The 12099-nt window shown below is 32.9% G+C and overlaps 1 protein-coding gene across 4 annotated transcripts in view; it reads right to left on the reverse strand.

Moving 5' to 3' along the window:
* Positions 1-12099, reverse strand: part of LOC120637945 (ras GTPase-activating protein raskol) — a 213909-nt gene that overhangs the window by 131661 nt on the left and 70149 nt on the right. For all 4 annotated transcript variants that reach the window (XM_039910023.1, XM_039910022.1, XM_039910021.1 and 1 more), the window contains one exon: positions 6009-6130. In XM_039910023.1, coding sequence (XP_039765957.1) covers positions 6009-6130 — 122 coding nt within the window. The remainder of the gene's footprint in view (positions 1-6008; positions 6131-12099) is intronic.

Here is a 12099-nt window from a genome sequence, read left to right on the forward strand (position 1 = left end):
TGAGGCTAAACTGTCATGCAGGTTTCCTCACGTTTTTGTTTACCCCTAACGCAAGTGATAATGCACTTAACCTTACTTTTTTTTACCCTGGAAAGTACTACTACAGTAAAATGTATATTTGTTACGTTATTGTATACGAAAGTAAGTTAGTTAGTAAGCAGGATAACAGTAAATCACAATGCGATTATATTTACCATCAGCCTTACTAATATTCTGATACTGGCACGCGGTTTAGATTAGTACCGACGGCTTTCTGACTGAGGTTCGATAAATACGAGAGCGAGAATGGGAGAAGGGGCGGTAAAGGCGGTATAAAGACGTCTAGAATCTATAACATACTCGTATATCCAGTTTAAGCCCCCCTCACCATTGCTTAACACGTGCACTAAGTTAATCCAAACTAGGCATCACATACATATTATAAAACAAAGTCTTCCCTTCCCTTCCCTGGGTGGTCTACCAAGGAGGTCTCTCGGAGTCTTTCTGGGCGCGAAAAACTCAAACTACCGGACGGACTTACATACGGTTTTTACTAATGAAGTGATTCATATTTGAAGGTTTAAGTGTATTCGTTATGTTTTTCTGTCATTCGGCATAAATAGAACGATGATTGTTAAAGAAGTCGGATAAAATCGTACCGACATTCATGTCAACTGTTAGACCGTCAGCGCTATTTTTACGTGACATCTTCAATACACTCTGCATGTAGACACTGTTTTACTTTTCTACTAGCATTACTTGCAAATTCAAGTGCAACTTTTTTTTAATGCATATACTGATGTAGGCAACGTGTAGGTAACATTAAAGTATTCATATTTAGAAATAACAATTATATTTATTGCCCTGTAGATTTATAATATGTGGAAACACGATTTGTTTGACGTAACATTACAATAAAAGGCATACTTACTTCGTGGATTGAAATACCGACGAAATACCGGATTAAAGAAACGGGTATGACACGCAACGAATAGATGTAAATACTACTATTAAGTCCATAATGGAAAGTAGAGCACATGTTATTCCTAAGCACAAACGCAACAATCAAAATACCACCGTTATAAATAGAACGACATACCTATTATTAAAAAGATATCAGATCCATATCAGTTAATAAAATCAAAATAACTTGTTAAACTACCAACGCACATATATAATACCAGTATTTATTGGTACATTTGATTGTAACTTAAAATTAAAAATTTAGAGAACTTGTGAGAAATAAGTACAATGTTTTTATGAGAACAAAAGTGTCAGTAGGTATAGCTTTTCCGAAGTTATGCTCAACGTGAAGTTACACAAGTTTAATAAGTATTTTAGCAAGGTAGTTAACGAAATTAATTTGTTACTGATAAAACGGTAGATGAAAAATCAGGTTGGATAATATCTATGATATTAGTAAGCTTTTTTGGATGGAAAATAAAGTTTTCAACATCACATTCCCTTTTTTTGCGCTCAAACATTTTGATAGAACATAGCATATTTACTTGCACTCACTTCTTACCTTATAGTCCATATAGAAGCCCGGAAATGACTGGTGGATAGCGTGTAACAATAAAATAGATTTATTTATACTAAGCTGTTATAAATAAAATCAAAGAGTAATTAAGATATAAATAAATGGTTGGCATAAGAAAAATTGCATTGCAGGATCCTCTTCAACAGCTTTCTTGGTTATTAGATAAGGTCAAGTAAATTCCAGAAGTGTGTATAAAACAAATTTGTTTTATTATACCTATAGTTCATACTGCGTACAACTAAAGCGAGTAAATTTTACTGTAAAAACAAGAAAAAACAAGCTAAGTTATAAGAACTGGAATCCATTTTAAAGTACAAATAAAATCTCATTTTTTTAGAAACAAAAGTCAATAATTGCTTAATTTTTTAGCGAGCAGCGACTTCATAAATATTCATTGGATTTTAATCATGACTATTAATAATACGAAAATATTGAAATTGATTTCAATTCCGATCACCTTTCGAAGCTCATGGTCACGGGGACACATTATTATGACAAAAGCCTTCGTAACAGAATTCATTATTGTTTTAAAGCAAGGTTATATTAAGCCAATAAGATTTTTTTATTGATAACAAACGGGCTTTTTTCCTACGCGAGATATTTTTGCGTCATTTCGTTACAGCAAAACTGACATCGTATTCGTACCTATTATAAAGCTTAGTAACTAACCGACGAATTCCGTTTGTACTTTTTGTCCGTTTTTTCCATATCTGACTGTTAGATCTGCAATTAATTGAGTTCCCGAATAAGTTTGCTTCGTACAGGTATAGAGACAAATGTCTACAGTTCTTGTAGCATTTTAAGCGTAGTTAATATCTTTTATTTTCCATTATAGATGTTTGCTCTAAAACCATCTCTTCTATGAGCAGAGCTTGTAGCCGACAAAAATTGCAAACCGGTTCCGGCATTATTTAAATTAAGGATTCAGTTCATTTTTTAAACCGGGTAATCATAGAAACTGTTTACAATTCCATTACACTCGATTAATATATTTCAACGGTTCTAACCGAATTTGAAAGACGTTTTTTTTTTTTAATAGCGGCATAAACCGTTTTCCTTTATTAATCATGTTTTTTTTAAATTTTTAATGTTTTTAAAAACCTAAATGAAGTCTGGTACAACAAACTGGGATAATAAAAATTTAGTAAACAGTTTTAAAATCGGTTCCAAGCCCCGCCTCTGGCTAGTAACCAAAAAAATAGATAAATCAAAACTCTGTTGTTATACAAACCTAACTCTATGCTTTACATAATGTTTAATATACTATACTTGTATTATCTAGCTAAGTTAACATACAAATGTGGTAATGCACACCATTAATTCTCCTAGCACTTCTCCAATACCCATTAAATGATAGGAGTGCTATTCCTACGAAGTGCGATAAGATAGTGGGTAAATACTGGACTGGTTTTCAATTTACATTTGCTTTACGCACAAAGGGTTTTAATGCAAGGAGGTTAAATGGCTCGTTTGTCCTTTTAAATGGATTTCAAATGTTACGTGTTGAAGAACTTCTTCTGTGAATGCATTATATGACTAGATTGTAAAGACATCGAAGTTCATATTAGTAATTTGTTCCTGGGCAACCGAGCTACGCTCAGTGATTTTTGTATAATATATTTGTTTTGCCGAGAAAATACTTATTTAGATGATTGAATAGCAAAACGTTAATTATTTATAAATTTTCATCCTAAGGACCGTTGACAGAAATTTGCTTTGTATTTACTATCCTAGATTTTACTTTTGTAAAAAGTAGAGTATTCTACGCAGGGTTAATGCTGCCTCCATTTTGGCGCCCCTAAACCCCCTCGCTATACGTCGGTCCCAAGCGCAGCAAACTACGCTTACTCTAAAATTCCTCGTTAAACTCGGATGTACACCGGCGCCCGCAACGTTAGAAATTGCATTAGATAGTCCAATTATTATATAATTTAATATTCCACTATAATAGGCAAAACCAAAAATTTAACAATTGTGTCGAAGGATCTCACAATACAAATATTTATATTAATAATATAATTAATAGTATAATTAAATAATAATTATTAAATATAGTATGTGTACTAAAATAGCTCCGCAACCGCTATCAACAAAACATCATCGCAAAACGCACTTTGCATATCCTGAGGCATATCCTTTATTGTATTAAAGTGCTACTACAAATTACTAAGTAGGCAGTGAACAGACCATGTCTTTTTAAATACGTGTCCCAACTGAATTAACCTTAATCTTAAATCTTGCTTATGCTTTTGTTTAGGATTACTTATTAAAAAAAATCTATTTTCAGGAGTAAAAATATCTACCTGTAGTCGCTACTTAAATGAAAAACAAAGAAGCGAAGACGAATAATTTTCTACCCAAGATATTTATGGACTCATACGTTATTCTTAAGTTCAAAATAACTTAGTGTGTTTTACGTCTTTTACATAAACAGAACGAGGAGGGCTGAACGGTCCGTTTTGATTTATGCAGAAAACCGGCGCATACGCCTACGTTGAGCGATTGTGTTTGTATTGCAAGAGATGTTTTAAGTAGGCATATACTTCTCTTCAGAAAGATACCTACATAGAACCTGTACGATAAAACGATCTAAACAGAACATTGACCTTCGCCGTACCAACATTTTCCCACATTAAAGTTTTAATTATAGGCTTTTTCGGCTTTACTAACATCCTATATTAACTAAATTACCTTTCTTAAATATCTAAATAAGTTGTTTCAATTTTAAAATTATCATACAATATATCGTATTTAGTATGTAGAAATTTAATATAATTTAAGGTCTCGCTAGGTACATGGTAGATACGTTCGAGTCAACTATTTAAATATAATTTTTTTGAATATTTACTATATACGAATAAAATGCTAAGGACCCTTTCGAAAATATTATATTTCCATCGTTAATAATTGGAAACTCAGTTTTGCGGTTCGATTTTCATTCTAATTTATGCTAACGTCACAGAGTAAATAATAGTACTCGTGTCTATGCCCACTTCAGTTATTGACATCGCTGTCTTGGTTATACGAAAGCTCCGAAAGTGAATAAATCAATCCTTTTCTTACATTGCTTCGGTTTATTTTTGCGGTACCAACATCACGGTTACGTTGCACAGTGATGTCACGCACGTGTTTCCATTTATCTATAATAATTATTGTAATGATGATAATCATAAATGAATCGCTACGCAACGCTAAGAGCTCGCGCACGCATTCATCTCGCTCTCTATTTGGTACTTACCGAAATGAGAGTTCTGTTACTTTCACAATGCAACAAAATTATTAAAAAATACCCTTTCTTAATGTGCTTTTTATGGCTGCAAGCAGGTACATGATTATATTTAAAATCGGGCAGTCTAGACGTGACCCGGGACGTATCCGAACTTTCTTCATTCCGACTTGAATTTATAAGACAGTTTATAATAGCGTATTATTGAGAAAAAAAAGTTTTAATTAATAGCGTTGACTATTTTTTCTATTTACACCCATCATCATTAGCCTTATTATTGACAGAGTAAGATACACAACTCAGATCCAAAGCTGCCAAATGCAAATAAGGTACCTTATGAAGCTTTTTAGGTACCAATACGGTTTAAGTCTTAGTAATAATATGTATACATATATTTATATATATCTAGTTGATAAATATTTAAAGGAACTTATTTTAAAAACCTACTGAAAAACGAACCACGTTTTAATAATCAATTAATCACTTAATTTAAGTTTCAAGCTGTTTGCAGTTGGTTTGCAGTAAGAAAACAATTTTTCGAGAAAAACAAAAAATAGCTCTAAAACTAGGAAAGCGGAACTATCGGCTGAAAGTGACTTTAATGGGCAAAAAATCTAATAACAAAGGCCTTATTTAATGTTCCGTGCAATGAGTCAGTTATTTTAAAAAATCCATGTTGAACCTACTGGTAATGAGCATCATTATTTCGTGTACGTACTCGTAAGTAATGATGTTCAGGCGTTGCTTTGATTGATATTCAATTACTGACATGTGAATGAACAAATCGCGTAAAATACGATTAGAAAACTGGCTTAGTCCTAGATTCATGAATTGGGTGAAATAGCTCTACAAAATTCGTTACGCTCTATTGATGTCAGATTTAATTGCAATGCTGCGTCCGGTTTTTGTGCGATGGGTTACAAAATATGAAACAATACGTGTAAGCCCACGTACATTCAGACATCACATGCTATCCCGGCCTCGTGTACGCCTATATCGCGAAAGTACTAAACATAGCAAACTAAAATGGAATAGTCCACGAACGAAATAATAAGTAATTATTATTGAGGTATTTAATTAATTGTAACGAATTGCGACAAATGTTTCAAAATTTCGACTTCCGATAGTGATGTTACAATAATTGATTTGTCAAAAGTAGATTTTATTGCAGTATTTTTTAATTGAAACATAGAGGTAAGCTTATCAGAAAGAATCGACAGATACAGGTTTTACAAAATGAAGTACATATGATAAGAAACTTACGGCTAAGTCTTCACTAGTATAGGCAGAAAAGGTCCGTCGCTCTTGCTGCAAAACGCAGTAGAAGGGCTCCCATGACAGAGGCACGCCTACCGCAGCACCGGCAACCGCGCTTGTCGCTGCATCTAAAAACAAAGAAAACTGTATTAACAAATGAAATTGACTACAAGCAAAATACTACTTGGTACCTACGGTTTCCCTAGCTTACTTTTTTCCTTATAAATACACAGCGACTCATCGAATAGGCGGATCACCCGGTGTTTACATCATCAGTTCCAGAAGGTCATCTTCAGAAGTTACCAGAGGAACTCTGCCGCGTTAATGAACATGGCGACTTTTATAATTTTTTTAGTCTTTAAAATTTTGTTTAAGATTTGGCCTAAGTTGGTATCTGCAAAAGTAACTCTACTTACGTATCTGGAAGGTTTTTTTTTGGAAACCGGACTCGGAAAGACATAAAAAACGTAGGTAAAACTTCTTTTACAGACGCATTACAAGTTTTTTTACTTTTATACATCGTATTTTTCATTACAGATAAAAGAAAATTTCATTCATGTTTTAGGCTTGCATAGTCTCCTAATTATTTAAATATACGAACCTGTATATAGTCCTCTAAGGTAAAAATTACTTAAATACATAGACTTATGAGATTATTGCGCTTCTATACTGTTATATTATTTCAGCCAATTGAATGGTGATTAACCTCAATGGACTTACCTATTTTCTTACGTTATTACATAGCAAGCAACAGGCGTTCTGTCCAGTAGTATTAAAAGAGCAGGTACATATAATATAATATGATTTATATCGAGCAAAACAGTATAACACTATATCGACGTTGACCAAATAATAACACGTTATGTTATTTTTTTAAACCACAAATATGGTATTATTTTTATTATTAAAGCAAACTATTTATCCATTATTTTTCTTAAGGTCCTATGCCTATATGGTACGTATAGTAACTAGTTAGTTACGGAATTTTTTAATGGTAAATATACAATTTTAGAAGATATATAACCAAACGTACGTATTATAAAAGATAATAAAATTGAAACAGTTCACAAAAATGGAACACAACTGTATCAAAAGCTACATAAATATTAAAGTAAATATCTTAAAATATGTGAGTTTAAGATTGTTATATTAGGAAAAATTGTCGGTAAAATTGTTTTATTTTTCATTAAGGAGAAAGGTGTAATTTAGAAACGTAGGTGATAATTAAAATATTTTAAGCATGTTCTTGATAATGCAAAATATTGAAAAGTAATGTCACCTTTTTCACATAACTTCGTAGATATTACATAAATCGAAAGGTATAATGATAAATGTTAAACTATGATAGAACGAAAATACTTGTTTTGTTGATTAACTCTATCGATCGAGCAAAACAAATCAACCTGTAAGTACGTCGAGTACTTGGCATGTTTTTCTGGAGTAATCATTTTGATAAAACTCCTTATTACATGCAAAACATTGATATACTCCGTCCGTTTTGTCAAACTTTGTTTCAACTGATTTGCGATCAGAGGAGCCCCACGGCTGACGCATAAAAACCTTAAGGCCAACATAGATTCACGATCGCATTAATAACTTGGTAATACTACAAGCTGTCAAAGATATTGCACTAATAAATTCTACACGATGTACTGTATATTTTGTAATGAATCGTTATAATTAAGCGAGTGTAACTGTTGAAATCATGACAAGGTTTGATAATTTGTTAAAAACGAAGGCGAAACTAGTGAATGGAATCTTCTGGTTCTCTTTGAGCTGGCTAAAAGTATAATCATAATTATGATAATGCATGTGCACCTTAGTATTGTATTTTAAACATAGTAGCTAAATACGTTACTACACTATTGCAATTTTACGTACTCGTACATGGTAAGCGAAATCATAATATATGTTACAACTATGCAGGTACGCTGTAACAAACTAAGCTTAAACACTTCAAAGCAGCATCTTTATTTCTTTTTTATGTGCATTTTATAGCTGTACTGTATGTACTTAAGTGCCTCGAAGGAGATAAGTTCTCAATAGAGACAGGGAGGTCTACCCAAGATTTTACATTGGAACACAGAAAAGTATACAAAATAGAACTTCTTAAATAATTGAAAAATCTATTTGGTATAACAACTAAGAAGTAAACAACTTTTTGTATAAATCAAGGTTGAATACTATGTAGAACCACTAGCTTCCCTTAGAGATCAAATATGCAACTACTACTAAATTTGATACCAAATGTGTACCCGATGTACCGAATACATCTGCGTTACCTTTTATAGGGTAAAGGCATGATGTTGTTTAATTGCGTAAACAATGCATATTAGTGCCCTAGCAGCAATCGTAGTTGATTTGCATTCATTTTTGAGAAGTTCGAAATTTAAATGAGACCATTAGAATTTAAATGAGAAATAAACTTATTTCGAACAAAAAAAAATAAATTTTGCGTTATGCGCGAACGTACCTAAAAAATAAAGTTTTCGAAGGAAGTCTGTTAAAAACGGCGGAGATAATCCAAGCATTATTTTTCATTCTACTGATGCAAATGCCCCATAAAAACACTGACACTAATTTAAGGACAAAGGCAGTAATTGGAACACTTATTGAGCTAATAAAAGTCGTTGATGCGACGGAACGCTGTACGCTGCACCATGTGGATTAATGCGTTCCATTTAATCTATTAAACACTGACTCATATACTGCAGAAGAAAGTCAGACAATATGACCCGTGTACTGTAGGTTCTCAGAATACATCGTAGTACGAGTAGCTGTGGACCGCGAATTTTTCAGCGTTTTTTTTTATTTTCATAAATTCCGCAGATATCATTAATTTTCCCGGAAAATGTATCCTATGGCCTCAACGGGATGCTAACTATTTATATGCAAAATTTAACCAAGATAAGCTAGGCGGTCAATCCATTTACATCAGTAACAAATGCAGGGTACAAGCAACAGGTGTGCGAAATAATGTTAAGTTCGGTTTAACGGCTAAGGCGAATATAAGAAACAATCAAACAAACAATATAAATACACTGGAAACCACGCCCTTCAGACCAAAACACAGCATTGCAACAATTCCCCGGACGAGCTCTGTCACAAAAAGCAAATAGTAGTACGAGATACTACTAAAACTACTTGTTATTGTGACATAAGGTTTTTTTCAACAACATACAAGTTGACTCGTGACTGCAATCTCACGGAGGTAACTGATGGTGCAGTCTAACCGGGCTAACCTGTAAGGTGAATAGCAGTTATATGAAACTCGTACTCCTCCAACCTGCACAAGACCGGACCAGAGAGAAATCAGGAACTGTTCATTCCCAAATTACCCCTACCGAGTATTGAACCTGGGACAGTGGTAAGTTTTTCTTATACGTGGGAGACGTATAAAAAACTGACCACTACGCTAGGGTGGTCGAAGAAAACCTTACCTATACCCTTAACTATTCAAGATATTCTGAATCTAATTCTAATCAACGATAAACTATGTCAACAAGTACGAGTATAAACGACACTACAAAATAGTATACATAATTTCATGTTATACCTACTGCGTGAATTTTATAACATCCTGTCAATAATACTGTAGAGGGTTAAGTTTGATATATGTATTATCCAAACCATGCCGAATATAATTTAATGTAACTATACTTGGTTAGGGGAGGGGGGGCATGATGGGGCCGTATATAAATAATTTAGATTCATTCTTAGAAATAAAACAAAAACAATAATTAGGCTTATTAGTGTGATGTTTCACAAGCAATATTACTCATACATAAACCTTATTTCTACTCGTAGCCTTAAAATGTCAATATAGACTGGCAGATGCATTATGTGACCGGAAACAAGAAACGTCAACAGCAGTAGAATTGCATCCCTGCATTTTTCAGCTGGTTTTCAGTTGAAATACAGTCCGTTTGTATTTTCTCAAATCCTCAGTTTAATTGCTATTACAAAAGTATCAATCAGTTTCAATATAAACGAACCTAATTTCAAAAAGTATATTAATAATTGACAAGGAACTTAACAAACTTGAGCGTCTCCAAAATCTTTCTATTCAGTTCATATTTGGCCTACGCAAATATGATCACGTTTACGAATTTCGACAAAAATTCAAGCCGCTTCCTATACGTCGTTACCGGGATCGGCATTTACTTTCGCTTTTGTACTGTGTGTTATTTCATTTAAAAACTCCTTCATACTTGAAAGAGAAGTTTACTTTTGTTGAAGAGCAATCCGGTCTAAGATCGTGTCGTGCCCTGACACTGAGTATGCCTTTCCACAAAACAAAATTTTATAAGCATTCATTTACCGTACAAGCCATCGAAATGTGGAATGCGCTTCCTATGAACATACTTCAAAGTCACTGGCAATATCTAAAAAAGCCCTTAAGTGTTATTATTTGTCCAACTGGATGTTTAATAGCATTTATTTACTCTTATCTACTTATTTATTATATGGTAAATAATATATTATTATTTTTTTATATTTTTTAAATGTTAGATGCATTTGTGTATTAGTATTTACTTATTTAGTTATTCGTATGTATTTATTTTATATTTTGTACCACCTGCAGTTTGTTCTTCTCTATTTTTTTCTTAATTCTAAGGTTACCTTGCAGAGATAACTACTAAGCGATAATGCCGCCTTTATATTCTGCTTCTATTATTATGTTTATTTTTTCTTGTATAATTCTTTTACTTCATGTGGTGTACCAATAAGAGTAATGATAATAAAGAACTTGAAAAAACAATTTCTATTTCGTTTTTTAATAATAATAATTATAGCAGAAATAGGCCACAAAATAAATAAATTTAATTTAATGTAATTTTCGAGTTCAAGGCTTCGTATAAATCATTTGATAACACATTAAAGACGTTAATGAAATGTAATAAAGTATAGGGTTGGCAGATCAGAACTACGATTTTTCAGGAGTTCCCAATAATACGTCGTATTAATTTAAATATATCACATCGATTAATGAGCATCTATATATAATAATACGTAACGTATTATTTCAATCGATGCCCAATAGAAATGAAAATTAATCATCACGAAAGGTTAATAAATCTATTTATGTTTGTTATAAAAAAATATATTTAGATCGCGACGCTAATAATATGAAGCCTGATTTTACATTGTAATAGTACTTTATGTGTATATAATTTACAAAGCACGCATCTTTACCACCGTCATATTATTATGGAGCATTAAAGAGATATAAAATGACCTTCGTTTTAGGGTTGCCAAAAATAATGCGACCTGCGTTTCATTTATTCATTTATTGATGTCAGAAATTCTTTAAAACGTTTCTTAGACGAAAATTATAAGTGAAACTACATAACTGTCAAGTACCATATTCAGCGGCGCGCTTGCCTATGATGATGTTTGCATCATTACTAAGACCTGAGCTGCGCGTCTTTCAGTTATTATTTGCATAGGAATCAATGGCTGGCGTATCCTATATAGCTGATGACTTACGGTATTCTTAATACCTATCAGATCAATAGTTTTTTTTTATATTTTTAGTCAGAACAACTTGTTTTATTATATTAATTGTTGCATTGTTATTTAATAACAATTCAGAATTTTCTCTTCTCTGTTCTGGTAGAAGGCTTCTTCCTTGGCTAGTTGCCTTACCTAGAAAGACGTGCCGAAAAGTTATTTAGCGATGCAGTACGATGCCTAGTAGGAACTGATAATAAGGGACTAATGCTTTATAGGAATTAAAGCCGTGGTGTTGGTTAGGTGAGATTGCAGTCGAGGGCTAAGTTGTAGTAATGCAATAAAATTATATGTTTGATAAAATTCAGTAAGTCAGATTGCAAAGTAACAAATTTATCTATAGATTGAAGTGTATGGAAGATTGACAACCCTATGAAAGTGGAATCGGCCCTCTTCGCCGAGAGCAATCTACGTCCATCTCGAGTTGTTGAGTCGGTCACGCGCGCTCACTTTACACCAAGATATGGCTAGACACCAAAAAATGAAAATAAAGACTATTGTGGGTGTACTTTTAAATACAACTCGTATATTGTTACCTCCAGAACTTGTCTAGCGGATAAAGAAAACATTGTTCTCTTTTCAT

Source organism: Pararge aegeria, chromosome 4 (assembly GCF_905163445.1).
Source record: "Pararge aegeria chromosome 4, ilParAegt1.1, whole genome shotgun sequence".
Taxonomy (NCBI): domain Eukaryota; kingdom Metazoa; phylum Arthropoda; class Insecta; order Lepidoptera; family Nymphalidae; genus Pararge; species Pararge aegeria.